Source organism: Lissotriton helveticus, chromosome 2_1 (assembly GCF_964261635.1).
Source record: "Lissotriton helveticus chromosome 2_1, aLisHel1.1, whole genome shotgun sequence".
Lineage (NCBI taxonomy): Eukaryota > Metazoa > Chordata > Amphibia > Caudata > Salamandridae > Lissotriton > Lissotriton helveticus.
In genome coordinates this window covers 787,765,045-787,781,967 of record NC_136059.1, presented here as the reverse complement: position 1 = coordinate 787,781,967, position 16,923 = coordinate 787,765,045, and the positions used below count along the sequence as shown (strand labels likewise).

The 16,923-nt window shown below is 45.5% G+C and overlaps 1 protein-coding gene across 2 annotated transcripts in view; it reads right to left on the bottom strand.

The window, feature by feature from the left end:
- Nucleotides 1-10,811, bottom strand: part of DCP2 (decapping mRNA 2) — a 356,226-nt gene extending 345,415 nt beyond the window's left edge. The window contains exon 1 of one of the 2 annotated variants that reach the window (XM_078675514.1): nucleotides 10,639-10,811. In XM_078675514.1, coding sequence (XP_078531640.1) covers nucleotides 10,639-10,694 — 56 coding nt within the window. In that variant the 5' untranslated portion in view covers nucleotides 10,695-10,811. The remainder of the gene's footprint in view (nucleotides 1-10,638) is intronic. The other variant, XM_078675513.1, reaches the window with a different exon arrangement.
- Nucleotides 10,812-16,923: the final 6,112 nt, after the last annotated feature.

The window sequence follows — 16,923 nt, the reverse complement described above, 5'->3', positions numbered from 1 at the left end:
TGCACTAATTCATTAATATTTGGCAACGGAAAGGTATCCATTACAATGTCTCTGTTAAGGGACCTTAAATCAATGCAAAATCTCAGGCGACCGTCCGCCTTAAGAGTCAAAACAACAGGTGAAATCCACACTGAAGCTTCAATTGGTTCTATTACGCCGGTTTTTAACAGAAAATGTAATAAATCCTTGAGTTTACCCCTTACAGAAAGAGGAACCCTCCTAAGTTTGTGTTGAATTGGGCAAGCATTGGATTGAAGAACAATTTTGTGCATATAACCTTTTACACACCCCATACTATCTTCAAAAACTCTGTGAGCATTTTGAATAATTTGATCAATCTGAACATCCTCATCCACAACCATAATTTGATTAGGTGTTCTGGGGTTGATGGTTATGTTCAAATCAAATTGGTGCATCCACCCCAGAATAGGTGGACCATCCTTGGATATATAGACCTTCCCTTCAATGCATCTAGAACCAAATTGTATACGGCCTCTCATGAAACCCAGTATGTCAATTGGTTCTCCTTGATAACTGACTGGATTTATGTCTCTGTTGGATAAAGACACGTCATGCCACAGTGAAGTAAAAATAGCTTCAGGTATAATCGTGTACATTGAACCAGAATCAACCAACAAGGAAACCTCTTTGCCACACACATTAAAATTTGCAGAAGGTCTAACTAGTCTACCTGAATCAAACTCACTGACTAAACTGAGATCAAACTCCTCACCAAGGGCTAAAATCCTCTTCACCACTACTTGCTGCTCAACAACCTCTTGAACAACATTCACTTTGAATTTGGATTTATCCACAGAATCGGAAGACTTACACATACGTGAATAGTGCCCTTTGCGACCACAATTGTTGCAGTTTTGATCAATCGCAAAGCATTTCTTAAAATCAGAAGAATGGTATTGACTTCCACAACGTGAACAATCCCTACTTCTGGATTTGGCAACATTCCCTGAGAAACTCATAACCTTTTTTTTAGATACAACATTCACTTCAAGTTCATCATCCACACTGGTGCTTGCGATTTCTTTTATCTTTTTTACTAATTCCCTTATACATATTTGCGACTCCTCAATCACCTTGGCCAGATCAATAGCTTCTTTAAGTGTGGGATTTTTTGCTGCCCACAATCTTTCTTGAATTGTTTTATTCTTACACTGTACAACTAATTGATCTCTAATTAGATCATCACATGGTGCCAAACCTGCATTTCACCGATAACTCACGTAATCTAGATACAAAGTCATCTATACTTTCATTCTCCAATTGAGGTTGAGTATAGAATTTGTATCTGGCCATAACAACATTGACTTCCTTTGCAAATCTAATTTCCAACCTCTTAACAGCTTCTAGGTATTCATTGTCCATAGGTTGCCCATTTGGACCCATTTGGACCCATAGCAACAGGAAGGTATTTAAAAATGCGTTGACCTTCACTCCCTAAAGCACTCAATAAAAGTGCCTTCTTTCTTGTCCAACATGCCCAACCAATCTTCCCAAATTATTTTAGGAGAACCAGGAGTGGCTAAACACAAGGGTGGCATGATGACATTAGAATGGGATTCAGACATTTTTAGAAAACGTTAAAATGTGCCAAACTGCTTAACTTATTAATAAGCACCAACAACAATGCAATGTGTGAATGGATCCGGGTGTGCAGATCACCGAACGTGCTGCACCGGAAAAAGAATGTAAATAAATCCAGGTGTGCAGATCACCGAACGTGCAGCACTGGAAAAAAGAGTCTACAAACAAACTTGCACCAAACAGCAAAGCGTCAATATCAAGAATAAACGTTTATGGATCCAAGGCGGAAATGCTTTAAAACACCAGAGACAGAATAAACTCACTGTCAGTCAGCAACAAAGAACAAAATTCACAAAGGAGGAAACCGGAGCAAAAGTAAATCCAAAATTGCTGCAAGTAGCGTGGCGTATGACACTACACCCAAAGCTACGTATTACGGTGCACGAGTACAATGCGTTGTGCGTTCCAGCCCAGGTCACCAAAGCGTTCCAGCAAACGTGACGTAGGAAAGTGACAGTTGGCGTGCGCTCGAGCGCATTGCTTACGGGATCCCTCGGCAACTTCCCAAAACTTGACAAAAGGAAAAGAATACCTTCAGGGAGGAGCGAAAGCGTATTTCCGTCACGCCGAGCGCTGCAACTGAAATAAACTGCAGAGAAGTTCCAAATACGACGTGACATCACAAGGCCAGGATCACCAGGCTCCCTCAGAAGAACGTCGAGGAAGACCAAACGTCGCCAAAAATGTTATGATGAAGACGAGGACACTGTAGGTCGATTAGGCAAGGTTTATTGTAGAAAGAGTAACCTGGCATCCAAGACCCTCGACGATCTAGCAGGAACTGCCAAAGGTCGAGTCTTGTCAGCCTAACATTCTAAAGAACATAACATAATGAGAATTCCACAATGAGGCAAGAGTAAAAAGCACGAGAAACACACAGCAAGTATAATGTAATACAACATTACTTCATAACACAGCCCCAGGTTCTCCATTGTCTCAGCAGCCAGTGGAGTAGGACTGGCATTTCTGTTTAATACAGATTAGAGTTAGATTCCGGTCACTGTTCTACACATACACGGCCAGAGTGCGAGTCACATTACAAGTCACAATCAAGATTCCAAATATCCAAGCCCGCATATGATCGACTTCCAGATCAGTGTGCAATAAACGTATCTATAACATATTTAGAGGTGTTCATAAAGCGCGGAGGATGCATCCATGGCGTTTGAGCGTTAAACAGAAAAAGGTCAATACAAATAATGAAGGATGAAATATGTCTGGGTATATATATTTATACACACATACATTCATTCATTAATAAGGTACAAACGACGAATTCTGACTCATCACCGCAGTACAGCAAAAGTGACATCAGAAACACTGTTTTGCGGCCTCTCCACTACCATTGTTGAGGGAGGGTAGGGGGCATCTCGAGTCATGACCACTTCCCATATTTGACAAGATAACAAAATAACAGACGTGTGCCTGTACCTGTGTGTCTTTATGAATCTGTATGTGTGTGCGTGTGTCTGTAGGTAAATGTGTGTGTACGTATGTGTGTCTTGTTTACGTGTGTGTATATGTGTGTGTGTGCATGTGTGTGCATGTCTGTATGCGTCTGTGTCTGTGTCTTGTATACGTGTGTGTGAGTGCATGCATGTGTCTGTAAGTGTCTACAGAGAGAGTGACGGCGAGACAGAGAGACATGTAAACACAGAAGTGGTGAGTGTGTCCGCGTGCCTGCGCAAACATCGAAAGGCGTAGATTACAGTCTGATAACACATCGGTGGACTCTGGGAGTAAGACCGTGCTTGACAGGGCATGCGGTCCCAGGCTCACGGTGTGGATGGAGCAATCGCAAAATATAACACGGTGTGTGGGGGATGGGGAGAGTTATAACATGGGGGCTGTAAGGTGTTTGGGGGCGTGAAGAGTTCTCAGGCGAGGCCCCCGACGTGTTTACAAACTCCCTGTCTCTGAACGCCCCGCTGCTGCAGCAAGGCTGAGCCAACACGATAAAGTTAAATTGGAAAGTGTCAGTGCTCGCTACTCAAGGGGGAGCAGTTTGGCAAAGACACAGGGCTGTGAAGGGGCTATTTAGTAGAGACTCGCCTCCATGACATTGGAAACCAAACATTCACTTTAGAAAAAGAGGCACTTTGGCAAAGCTGATGAAGACAGAAAAAGGCACTCAGCTCAAATGCTGTCTCGTGGATATTGCAGTAAATGTTGATTTTTTTTTTCGAAAACCTTTATTGGTATTAAAAGCAGTTACAGTCGTGGGCCTACAACCCTGACGGCCGGCCATTACGTAAGAAGCGTATAAAGCAATCAATCATGTCATAGGAACGCAACAATACGCACCCAAAACGCCCCAATGCAACACAGGACAGTGCTTGTAACAGGATAATACCAGGATTAAAGAGGTTTCTTTTATAATTATAAAAAGAAAAGGATCTGGTGTCACACAATCGAGCAATAGTAGAGGAGCAGATGGTTAACAGAAACAGGATTTTAACAAGCAGGATAGGCGTAGGCAGGACGTTGGCGCTAACGCGCAGTAATCAGGATAAACAATAAGCAAACAATTCACCCACCAGTACAGTATGAGCCCGCTATAACGTAAAGCTTCAGAAAGACATCCACCCTCGTAAGTCGAGCCTATAGAACATACATAGAACAACCTATTACTCGAGTCCCAGAAAAGAAGAAGAAAGTAAAGGACAGCCGAGAGAAACAAAAGAGAAAAAAAGAGGCCCTAGAAACAGAAAAAGGTGAAAAACAAGAATACCCTTCCCCAATCCCCCCACCCCGCACCCCTGCCTACGGCTACGGCCTCCCCCTTAGCAGTGTGCCTGTCGCCCCGTGAAGAACCCGAAATATAGAAGAGAGAGAAAGTGGAAAGGAAAGGAATATAATGAGGGGTCTCCAGTCTAGGTCCCCCCCCCCAGTGCTCAGCTTACAATTATAGCGGCGCTAATGCAAAATTTCCAGTACACCGACCTAGATAGAACAGCGATTACCACATCAATCTACCCAGTCACCCACCCTCTTCGAAGGCCCCTCCCCGTCAAAAAGCAAAGAGAACGACCACCATCTTGGGATCCAGACCCACCCAGCCATAATCTAAGGCGCCGCACAGTCAATACGGATGTAAAGGCAATCAATCAGAGTGGCAACAGTACTAAAGACAATATGTCCAAGGGAGCAATAAACAGTGTACCACACGAGGACTCAACACACTCCAAGGCTATTCACAACCCACAACCAGTCCCCGAGCAGCAAAATTAGGTCCAGGTTCAGAAATTGTCAGCAGGTCATTTGGCTACGTTACATGACGACATCAGCCATCGGAAAAAGGGAGGGTGCAACAGTTGAAACTCCACAGCATCACTTCCGATGGAATGTCCGACCTCCCCTTGAATCCGTGGGTCAGGCACCATTGCGACGAGTCACTTCGAAACGACCAAAAAATCCCACGCACATATTCCCACTTATCCAAAACAGGCAGGGTCGTGTAGAGACATCCAGTCGGGCCTTACCAGAAATGCGCAAAGAGAGTCACCAAACCAAAGTCACATGAAAAAGCGCCGGGAGCAGGCTCTCTCATATTTCCACGCGTGCCAGGGTCTGATTACCTTATAAACCCAATCCATACTGTACGTTACCAATACACAGGGGGGGGGGCCATCCGATCCGCGCGCTCTGGTTGAGGTGTGCGTCGCAATCCCTACGGATAGGTGCTGCTCCCCGGGATGATGATTCCAAGCGGGGTCCATTTCAGAAGTGCCGCCGGGGCTCACATCAAGCCGCCAACTTAGGTGTCGTCCGAGCGTCTCCCCGGTCGCACACGATGAGGCAGCCACCTCCACTCCCCCCCCGCTGATCTCATCCATGCCCCCCAATGCCCACAGGCAATGCCAAAGCAGCGTATATCAACTTGTTCCGATCCCCAGGAGTGTAAGGGACAGATAGCTGCAAGCGAGTCTCTCGAGCAACATCAGGGGGGAGAAAGAGCGGCTTCGCATGTTCTTATTCCGCAGGGCAGCAATCAAAAAGGGGGGGTGGAGGGGGCCCTCCACTCAGCCTTGGGAAACAACTCGCAGCAGCGAAAGTCGGGGTCGCGTCCAGAGCGGGTTAGGATGCCTCGGCGGGTGACCGGCATGCTCTGGGTCCCTCCTGCCGCTGCAATCACACTCGCTCCAGCAACAACAGCACGCGAGGACCAGGCTGCGGGACTCGCGCAGGCCACCCCGGCCGGGAGGGCATATCTCCGTCGTCTGAGCTCGGAGAGCCTCCAAGGTCACTCTCAACGGGTTGGGTCCCCTTCCGTCATCCAAAAAAGTGTCGGCAGCGCCGCCTCGACGACCGGAACCCACAGTAGGGGGAGAAGGTCGACGGAGCCGGGAGCCAGGTCGACCATCTTGGTCGCCGACCTGGCTCCGCCCCCCAATGTTGATATTTTTAATTTAAGATAGCACATATTACTGGTATTAGGTGTATTTCTAAGCACCTCCTCCCCCTTTTGGCACTAAGAGAAGTGATAAAGCATTTACCCAAGATCAAACACTTAGTTCAAACTTGGAAGCAAGGTTTAGATTGTCTCCTCGTTCTATGGCACAGCTAACTAACATAACTAAGTCGCATCATTTGCCTTTCAGAAAAACCTGTTTAACAGTAGGGAACAAAAACTCGTTTGGACAAAAATAGTCAGCAAAGGTGTCTTTTGTATCTAACGGATGGGTAATCAGAAAAGTATATTCAACGGGGATAACAGAATTCCTCTAAACATGTTCTCAAACATCTGTGTTTGCAGTTAGCATTAAAGTTATTTGAAGGAGCTCTGTATAATATTCATGTTGTTATTTCCACCTCACAGGGTGGGGTATGGTACGACATTGATGACATAATGATGATGTATTTGACTCCAGCAACCTATGAGGGAGCGCGGGGGGGTGGGGTTTGCTTCGTCACAAAGGTGCCCTAAATTCAAAGCAGAAGAGAGGATACTATTTTGGGTCGTCAGACAGGCCGTCGGCGAGTGGCTAGTCTAAGTGTGACGTCAAGTAGAGGAGTGGGTGCTCTGTTAGTGACGTCTGACAGGTCGCCCCTTTCGAGGCTCAGTGAGGGACGTGTCTCAGTGTGACATCAAGCAGAACAGAGGATGCTCGCTTTGTGACGTCAGACAGGCCGGCCCACTCTAGGCTCGAAGAGGGTCGTGTCCCGGTGTGACGTCACACAGCCTGGTTTGCTGCCCTGCTGTTCCTCGACGATCCAGATGGGGATCAGCTGAGCCTGACAGATTCGGATCCTTAAAGCTCTCCTTGTGTCCGACACACAAAGGACACAATCTCCTAGGTGACCGGCGCCGTCTGCGAGCACAGAAGGGAGCCACAGGCACATCAGCTGCGATGAAGTTCCAATACAAGGAATATCACCCCTTCAAATACAGGATGAAAGAAAGAGAGAAAATCAGGAAGACATACCCCGACAGGGTCCCTGTGAGTGGCAACAACATATCTTTATCTGTTCTGTAGATCACCAAAAAACAATGTTTGCTGCATTCTGGTGATGGCTTTCAAGGGTACATGTGCAGTCTTTGTCTGTGAGGACGTGCGCCATTGTGGCGTAGATGTATGTTGGGGGCTTCGGGCGGTTCATATACAAAGCATCATGCCAGGGCAGTGAGCTCGGGCAGGAAGGCAGAGAGCGTACGGGGGTGATAGAGATGGAGAAGAGAAGGTGGCCTTGCGTGTCTCGGTGGGCGCTCCGCTGGAGGTGCAGGAGTGCAGCCCATGGGCCTCGTAGGTACGGCTATGGATAATATTCACCTGCCTAATGCCATGGAAGAGATTCGCAGATTGTATGTTACTTAATACAAGCGACCACATTCTGCATAGTTATTGCTGCAGAAGAACAAGGGGACCGCGGGGTCAATAGGTGGGGGAGATGAAGGTAAAAGAAAGAGATGGGAGCAAGGAAGAGAAGGGGCATAGAGGTAACCATGAAGAGCAAGCGCTCGCCATGAGGGGCACTTTTCTGTTTTTCTGCCGTTCCACTTGGCGGACTCGGCCTGACTTCCTGCTGACGTAAAAGGTTTATTATCTTCTTTATGGGGCAATCTGTTTCGCCCCCATAATGAAGATACGTAAAAGGTTTATTATCTTCTTTATGGGGCCATCTGTTTCGCCCCATAATGAAGATACGAAACCTTTTACGCCAGCAGGAAGTCAGGGAAGCTAGTCCAAGTGGGACGGCTCAAAAAGAGAAAAGAGTACGTCATACAGAGCTCTTTCCCAATGGCTGGCCACCGTTTAGCATGAACAGTGACGCCGGCCAATGGGAAAGAGGGGCCGGGCTTAAAGCCCGCTAGTGAATCTCCCTCAATCTCACTAGATCTCGCCAGCGAGACTGTGCATGCGCAGCCATCGCAGGCTTCGACCTAAAAACAGTAGTAAATGCAATGTATGTGTGAATGGTACAGACCATTTCCAAACAAGTCTAGTTCCTTGCAACAGTGTTTAACCAGTGGATTGATAGGCTTTAACCCCTTAACAGCGCCCCACCCCTTTGCAGTTCATAGCCCCTTTCTGGCAATTTAGGTTAGCTCACGCTTAGGGCTCTATAACATTTAGTCCAAATAAGGTATCTATGATAAATTTGCATCCTTTTTTCCCTCAACATCCTGGGCATTCTAATTGTACACCCAGGGTTTGTAGATTTCCCTAGAGTTTGTTTTTTTTGGGGTGGGGGGGGAATAGGAAAATAATGTTCTGCATACAGTGCCTGTCTTTTTCCTAAAAACTGCATAAACGAAAGGTTTGCTGTGCTAAAGTCACCATCTTCCAGGCTTGTGAGAGTAAGCAGAGCTGAATCAAACAACCTAATTTGTTTTACCACCGCTTTGGTATGTTAAGATAAACAAATGAAAATGAGCTTTCAATTTTTCAAATGAGCGGCTGTGCAATATGTTATGTTATGTTAACAGGGGTTTTATAAAGCACACAGCTACTCTACTGAGTGTCCCGGGGCTGGGTGAGTGAAGACTGACTTAAAAGGGAAGGGATAATATGCAGGGAAGCATGGTGCTAAGTTATTGCTGAAACAGCCACGTCTTAAGGGCTTTTCTGAAGGGAAGCAGATCCTGAAGTAGTCTCAGAGCAAGTGGTAGATTATTCCATAGTTTAGCCACTTGAAGCTGAAAGGAGCGTCCTCCTATTCGGGAGTGCTTCACCACCGGAGTGCAGGCTAACACCAAGGAGGCGGAACGAAGAGAACGTTGAGGAAGGTAAAATTGAACTCTCTTCCTCAGGTAAGGGGCTCCATAGCCATGTAAGGTCTTGAAAGCCAGCACATGGGCCTTAAACTGTATCCGCTTACGGATCGGTAGCCAGTGGAGAGAGTTCAAATTAACAGGTACCCAAGTCCTGGGGCCAAGGGATAGAATAGCCCTAACTTCAGCATTTTGCACTACCTGGAGGCGGGTAAGCAGATACTCTGGAAGGCCAAGATATAGAATGTTTACATAGTCCAGCCTAGAGTCAATCAGGGCCTGGACCACATTTTTCCTGTGTGAGATCTGAAGTAGTGGCAGAAATTGTTTAAGCATTTTCAAAGAGCCAAAGCACTGACCGGCCACAGTCTGAACCTGTAGCTTCATACTCAGGTAATTATCCAGCTTTACACCTAGGTTTTTTACAGACAACACCGCATTAGACGGAGGGTGCATATCCTGAGGCCACCAGCTCTGCCACAGGTTGTTTGATGGGCAGCCAAAGAAAATGATTTCCGACTTATCGGAATTACATTTAAGTTGATTCTGTTGAAAGTTCCACACACAAAAGTAGAGTAAAACAAGCATGTTTTAAATGTGTGCAACCAGGGGACAATAAGTATCGGTAAACAGTTAACACTGTACAGCCTTAATGCAAGAAAAAAAGTTGCACAACTTTTGGGCCTGGAACGACTGCACCTGCAGCACCATTCAAATCATGATCCTAGTGCCTGCAAGATAACTGCACTTGTGACTGCCTGCCTGTTTAGTTGTAAAATATAGCAACAATGAGTGTTTAATGAGGTGCTTAGCGCTTTTGCTCCTAGTGCCACTGCACTTGCTGCACCATGACCCCATTCTAAGGCTTTTTCATTCTGCAGACAAAAGCAATCCCGAAGCACATCAATTTAGGACAATAATACAGTCTGGGCAAAGCTTTCAATTCATTAGCGCTCCCTTGATACCTATCAAGTAATCAATTTGGTCTACACTTCGCCAATCTTGATTGATTGATTGAATCTTCGCCAAGTATGTCCATGTTGCACCACCTTTCTTATGAACTAGGAGAAAAATGCACAGCTTCTGCAGCCGGTCCTCAATTTACAAACTTCATTACTTTCATAGGCGACCACAAAGCAAAACTCATTCAGTTCCTTCGACGCTAAATACTTTCTCCTGTTTTCTAGCTAGTGGCATGGGGTAGCGACGGAGTTCAGATAAAGATGATAGGCTCGGAGCAACAAAGGCCAAAGTGATTGACAGGGAAGTAGCTACTATTGGTGCAGCTGGTGCAGTGGCACTGGGGCTACAAGCTCGTTGGGGCCCATTGAACCTTGAAAATTGCTCATTTTTCTACCCCAAGTGCAGTCAAAGGGTACGTTTTTCCCTTGTCTCTACCAGGACCCATGGCATCTTGGATACGCTACTGGATCATAAAACACGCACATCTGTACATTAAGTATTTTATCGATTTCATTTTCGAGAGTTGGCCTTAAACTCTCAGACCTCAAAATGGGCCACGCGAAACTAAAGGGGCGCGGGGTCATACAGTAAGTTATAAAAGTGGGGGATAAAGCCACTCCAGAACGAGAAAGTGAAATGTACGCAACGAAGACAAAGACTCGTTTTCTAGAAGATGATTTTGAAGTTACAGATGAAGTAAAATCAATCACTGTCTTACAGACTAGCATTAGTTGTGGGCTCTTTATTTAGATCGCAGAAGATTTTCAATTGTTGATTCCTGGTGTCCCCACCCCCCCGCGAGAGCGGTCGTTTAATGACGTCATTGTTGACGCCTACAGCTAACACTGTGCACTCCTCACCTGCAGAGGTCGTCCAGCACTCCTCCCGGTATGGGCTCCACTCGCTTTGTTTCCATGTTGATCGCCAGGACATCCCGAGTTGGGTGGGTGAAAATCCAGGACGACCCGGGATCTTCAGACGTCCTACTGTACACACGAAGCACTGGAAGGGGCGGGGACAGCGAAGGACTGGCCGGTCTCTGCCCGAATAAGAATTGACATGTTTAACCGACCCTTTTGATCAAGAGCCTATCAAGCGCAGAGAAGGTAAATATTGCTGCCAATCAGAGAGCACAAATACACAACTATTTGCCAATCCATGGATTGGTTTTGCTTTCCGAGTAGCCAATCAAATAGAAGCGAGAAGACACCACTGTGGCGTCTGTGCTAGTAACTCGGCACGCAGCCTATCACGAGAAGCTTGAAGGCTACTGTAGAGGGATTTCTCTGGATGTCCTTCATCCTTTGTGTTGCATCCTTTGTTTTGCTCAAAGTGCGCTCATGGTGCATATTATGCGAATATGTCAATAAAGCGATGGACACTTAAAAGAAAAGTATTTTCTAAATATAAAGTTCACTATCGTTTCAGGTAGGTAACTGTATTATTAGTGCTTCAACAGATTACTATGGGGCTCGAGGCAGGGCAAAAGTACTAAACAAGCATTTGCAAAGCAATAAGTCTCGCATTTGTGAGAGTTAGAACTAGTGGCGTTGTAAATGACAACGTCTTTACCCAGGGATTTCAGTTGGATAACAAATTGGGGGCGCTCATGGTGCATATTATGCGAATATGTCAATAAAGCGATGGACACTTAAAAGAAAAGTATTTTCTAAATATAAAGTTCACTATCGTTTCAGGTAGGTAACTGTATTATTAGTGCTTCAACAGATTACTATGGGGCTCGAGGCAGGGCAAAAGTACTAAACAAGCATTTGCAAAGCAATAAGTCTCGCATTTGTGAGAGTTAGAACTAGTGGCGTTGTAAATGACAACGTCTTTACCCAGGGATTTCAGTTGGATAACAAATTGGGGGCGGGGTGGGGGTGGGGGATTTACTCTAAAGGGGCGTTGAAAACCTTGTTTATTTATTTTATTTTTATTTATGCATTTTTATATAGCGCGGACTTTACCCGAAGGTGTCAGAGCGCTTCACAAAAGGAACAGAAATGGAACATAATGAGAAACATTACAAAAGCGTACGTTACGTTACATAAAGTAAAAGTGACATTTGTGATCAAACAATATACATGAGGTATTAAAAATTGTGAGCAACCAAAAATACATGAGGTAGTAAAGGTAATAATGACAATTGTGAGCAAACTGAATACATGAGGTAGTAAAAATTGTGAGCAACCAAAAATACATGAGGTAGTAAAGGTAATAGTAACAATTGTGAGCACACAGAATACATGAGGTAGTGAGAATTGTGAGCAGCCAAAAATACATGAGGTAGTAAAAAGTGCACAGGAAGAAAAAAAGTGACAAGTGTGCAGTTACAAGAGAGAACAAAGTATCATTTAAGGTGTAATACTGCAAAAGGTGCTAGACACTCAGGCACACGAACAAGCGTTATGTAGGCAAGGTGGCACTTGAGCAAGTATCAAAGATAAAAACATGTGCGAGGTAGCAAACCGTGTGTTACAAGGGCAAAGTGGTGGGTGCAAGTTACACAAGAGCACCGAACACAGGTACATGGAAAATACTCCAAAGAGGCAGACACTCCAACCCCAGGAATACCCTGGGAAGGCACTTCCATGGGCATGGAAAATATCAGTAGTGGGGAGTCGTCCTCCAAATACCAAGAGGACGTGAATCACTTTTGGAGGTGTCTCTGGAGGAGGAGAACTTTGAGGTCCCTTTTGAAGGCCTGGGAGGAGGTGGTGGTCCGGAGCTGAGGCGGAAAGGAGTTCCAGATTCTCACTGCGTTGCCTGAAAAGGATTGGGCCATTGTTCTCTCCTTCTTGAACGTGGGAGGTTCAAGTAGAAGATTCTCCGCTTTGCGTGATGGTCTCGAGCCTCCAGAGAGTTTCAGTTTATTCGCCAGGTAGCGAGGAGAGGAGGAGTGCAAGGCTTTGTGGGTGATACAAGCGGTCTTGTAGATAGCTCTAGCCTCGAAGGGGAGCCAGCGAAGGGTGGATAACATCGGTGTGATATGATCGCTTCTTTTGGCCCCATAAATGAAGCGAGCTGCTGAATGGAAAACAGACTTTAGTGGGGACAGGTGAGATTTGGGGAGGCCAGTAAGAAGAGAATTGCAGTAGTCTAATCTGGAGAGGACCAGCGATTGCACCAGGGTTATAAGGTCCTGTTCCGGGAAGAAGCGTCTGATTCCCCAAAGAAGGCGCAGTTGGTAACGAGCAGATTTTGCAATAGAATTGATGTGGGGGGTTAGATTGAGTTTTTGGTCTAGAATAACTCCAAGGGATTTTGCGCTGTCGACAATGATGGGTTTAGTGTTGAGTAGATTCAGCTGATCCATCCATGATTGAACCGGGGGGGGGAGAGAGTGAGGAGGAGAAGAGGAGGAATTCAGTTTTGGAAGGATTCAGAATCAGTTGATGAGTTGACATCCAGTTTTGGATGGAGTCCAGAGTAGAGCTTAGGAAGGAGAGATCATGGCTGGAGGCAACCTTGAGGTAGAGTTGAGTGTCGTCTGCATAGAGATGGTAGTGAATCCCGGATTTGCTTAGGAGGTTTCCCAGTGGTTCTAAGTAGAGATTGAACAATGTGGGTGCAAGTATAGAGCCTTGAGGAACACCCTGACCTACCGCCACAGGAGAAGAAAGACTGTTCGCAATTTTGATCATTTGGGATCTGTCAGAGAGGAAGGATGCAAACCATTTAAGCACAGTGCCCTCCATGCCCATTCTCTGTTGAAGGATATTGAGGAGGGTGTTGTGATTGACAGTGTCAAAGGCTGCAGAAAGGTCCAGGAGAATTAGAAGACAGGACCCCCCCGCATCGAGTATCCTCAGCGCGTCATCAACCACTTGCAGTAGGGCTGTTTCAGTGCTGCAGTTTTGCATGAAGCCAGACTGACACTTGTCAAGAAGATCATTGTCCTTGATATGACGAGAGAGTTGTTTTGCTACACATCTTTCTGTGACCTTCGCAAGGAAGGGAATGTTAGTGATGTGGCGGAAGTTGTTGAGGTCCTTCGCATCAGCAGTAGGCTTTTTAAGCAGAGGGGTGACCTGCCCAGTTTTGAAGGGGACAGGAAGGGAGCCTTGCCAGAGAGATAGGTTGATCAGAGTGGCCCAATAGGAAAGGGAATGGGTATAGAAGTCCAAGGCAATGGCACTGGGGATAGGGTCAAGAGAATGGTTGGAGGGCTTTGTTTCTCGTATGCACTTGAGAAGGGCATCTTCAGATATGGGATCAAAGCTCTGCCAGATGGCTAAGGATTTGCGCTCCTCTGGAGGTGTAGGATGCGCGACCTGATCCACAAGTGATTTCACTTTTTCATCGAAGAAAATAGCGAAATCCGCTGCTCTCTTAGTAGGATCCTCCACCTCGGAAGAAGGGGGAGAGCAGCTCGGAGACTTGACGAGCTCGAATAGTTTTTTAGGTCTATTTTTGGCGGAGTCAAGGAGGGTTTTGAAGTGCGCCGCTTTCTCAAGGAAGATATGCTTGTGGTACCTGGATCTTGCTGTGCGAAGCATGGCAAAATTGTCTGTGGAGGGCCCTTGCCTCCATTGCTTCTCCAAGAATCTTAGCTGCTTCCTTTCCTCATAAAGGGATTTGTTGAACCAAGGTGCTGAGGGAGTGGGCCTTATCCTTTTGCTTTTGAGTGGAGCGACGTTATTAATTTCAGCTGCAAGAACTGTGAGGCATTGGGAGGTGAGATCGTCAACAGCTATATTTGGGTCTAGCCTAGGAAGTGATAGCAAGGCTGATTCACAGAGGGGACCGACATCAATATTTTTGGCATCACGGAACCAGGAGATGGCCCTCTTGGGTTGGCCGAGAGTTATAGAGTGTGAAAGTTGAAGAGAGAATGGGATGAGGTGGTGGGGGCTAACGGTAACGGGGTAATGAGGGTAAATGAGGTAAATGAGGTAACGGGGGTAAATGAGGTAACAGGCGTGACCAATATAATTAGGGATAGGGCTTAGATCAGGATAACTAGACTGGTGCTTAAGAAATTCATTTATTTATGTAATGCAATTTTATTTAGCTTTACCCAAAGGTGTCAGAGTGCTTCACAATAGAACCAAGTATGATACATGAGGAGAATGATACATATTTCCATGTTACAGAAGCAAACAAGAAACAAGAACAGGTAAAATAAAACAATAGATGTCAGTCACACAAAAAACACAAAAAAACACAATAGGATGAAGATTGTACAGACATAGATTACAAATTTACAAGAATGAAAGAACTTCCTTGCGGGGATATGAAAAGGGTTGAATTAATTCTGTAAGTGTCTTTGGAAAAGACGAGACTTGAGGTCAGTTTTGAAGGTCCGGGTAAAGGTGGTGGTACGGAGTAGTGGAGGAAGCAAATTCCAGATTCTCATCGCATTGCCAGAGAAGGATTGAGCCATCTATCTCTCCCTTTTGAAGGTGGGGGGCTCAAGCAGTAACTTTTCTGCATTATGAGATGGTCTAGAACCTCTAGAGATTTTCAGTTTATTCGCCAGGTATCGAGGGGAGGATGTGTGCAAGACTTTGTGGGTGATACAGGCAGTCTTGTAGATTGATCTATCCTCAATGGGGAGCCATCGAATACAAGATAAAATGGATGTGATGTGGTCACTTCTTTTGGCCTCAAATATAAAACTAGCCGCTGAATGGAGAACAGATTTAAGAGGGGAAAGGTGGGATTTGGGGAGGCCAACAAGAAGAGAATTGCAATAGTCCAATCTAGAGAGAACCAGGGATTGACCAAGGTTTTTAGGTCTTGCTCCGGAAAGAAACGTTGAATCCTCCAGACAAGGCGCAGTTGGTATCGTGGATTCTTTGCAATGGAATTGATGTGGGAGAGCAGATTGAGCCTTTTGTCAAGTATGACACATGGGGATTTTGCGCTGTCGACAAAAATAGGTTTGTTGTTGAATAAATTCAGATGATCCATCCAAGATTAAACAGGAGGAGAGAGTGAGGTAGAGAGGAGGAGGAATTCAGTTTTGGAAGGATTCAGAATGAGTTGATGAGCTAACATCCAGTTTTGAAGAGAGTTGAGAGTAGAGTTGAGTATTGAGATATTGTGTGCGGAAAACACCTTAAGGTAGATTTGAGTGTCATCCGCATAGATATGGTAAAGGATCCCAGATTTATAAAGTTGCATTCAGAAAAGGGCAAGACAATAGCAAAAAGGTATATTTATTTACCATAAACAATCAAAATAACAAAGCATATACAAATCTAGGAATATAAATGATGCTTTAAGATACCTTTATGGTTAACTGGCAGCTGTGCTGGGTTGCCTGTTCTCTTTGATCAAAGCTATACCACTACTGGATTTCGAGGACCATGGTTTTTCACAACCCTACTCGAATGTGTTGTGTAGTACCTATTATGCTCTAATTATAAGGAGATCTCTATGCTTTTTGTCTGTGTTTGCCTTTTTTCACTTTAAGTGGGCAGATCCCTAGAATGTAGCAGCACTTTTCCTAAAAGTAATGAAAGTCGTATTAAAATGCACACAGCTTTCCAAAATAGCACTCTCAGAGAGAGTAGGGCCCGCCTCCATAGAAGGTAATACTTCTGATGCTATTGACACTGCTGACAATGCTGCCACGATGGTTCTTGCTGCTGGTATATCAAGTCAGATGGTGGTATGAGCAGAAGTAGAAACAGAAGTGGAAGATGTGAGTGGAGGTAGGAAGCCCGAAAAGGAATCCAAAAAGGAGCTTCATTTCTTCTCTGTCTCAGATGGGGGAGAATGGTCAGAGGGTATTATGGATAGCAGTAACACCGACTTAAGTAATAGCGATATAGAGATTGAACTTTCAGATGGAGGAAAATCAAAGACAATCCGGAGAAGAAAGAAAACGCGAGAGAGAGACCTTACTTGGGACTATACCCCTTCGACCCAGTTTATTAGTCCCCCAGCAAATGAAGAAAAGGGGGGAAAGGTGTGTGTCTCTAGCTCGCCGATGGTAGAGGCTATTTTCCAGGCAATATCCACTCACCGCGAGGAGACACGTCAGGATGGGCGCAAAGCTCAGGCTGCAATGAGGAAAGTACAGGGGGTGGTGCGAAAATTGACAAAAACGTGTAGTGCTTTTGCAAAACGGATGACGGATTTGGAGGCAAGGATCTGCACCACAGAATCAGAATTTGCAAGCACTCAGGAGC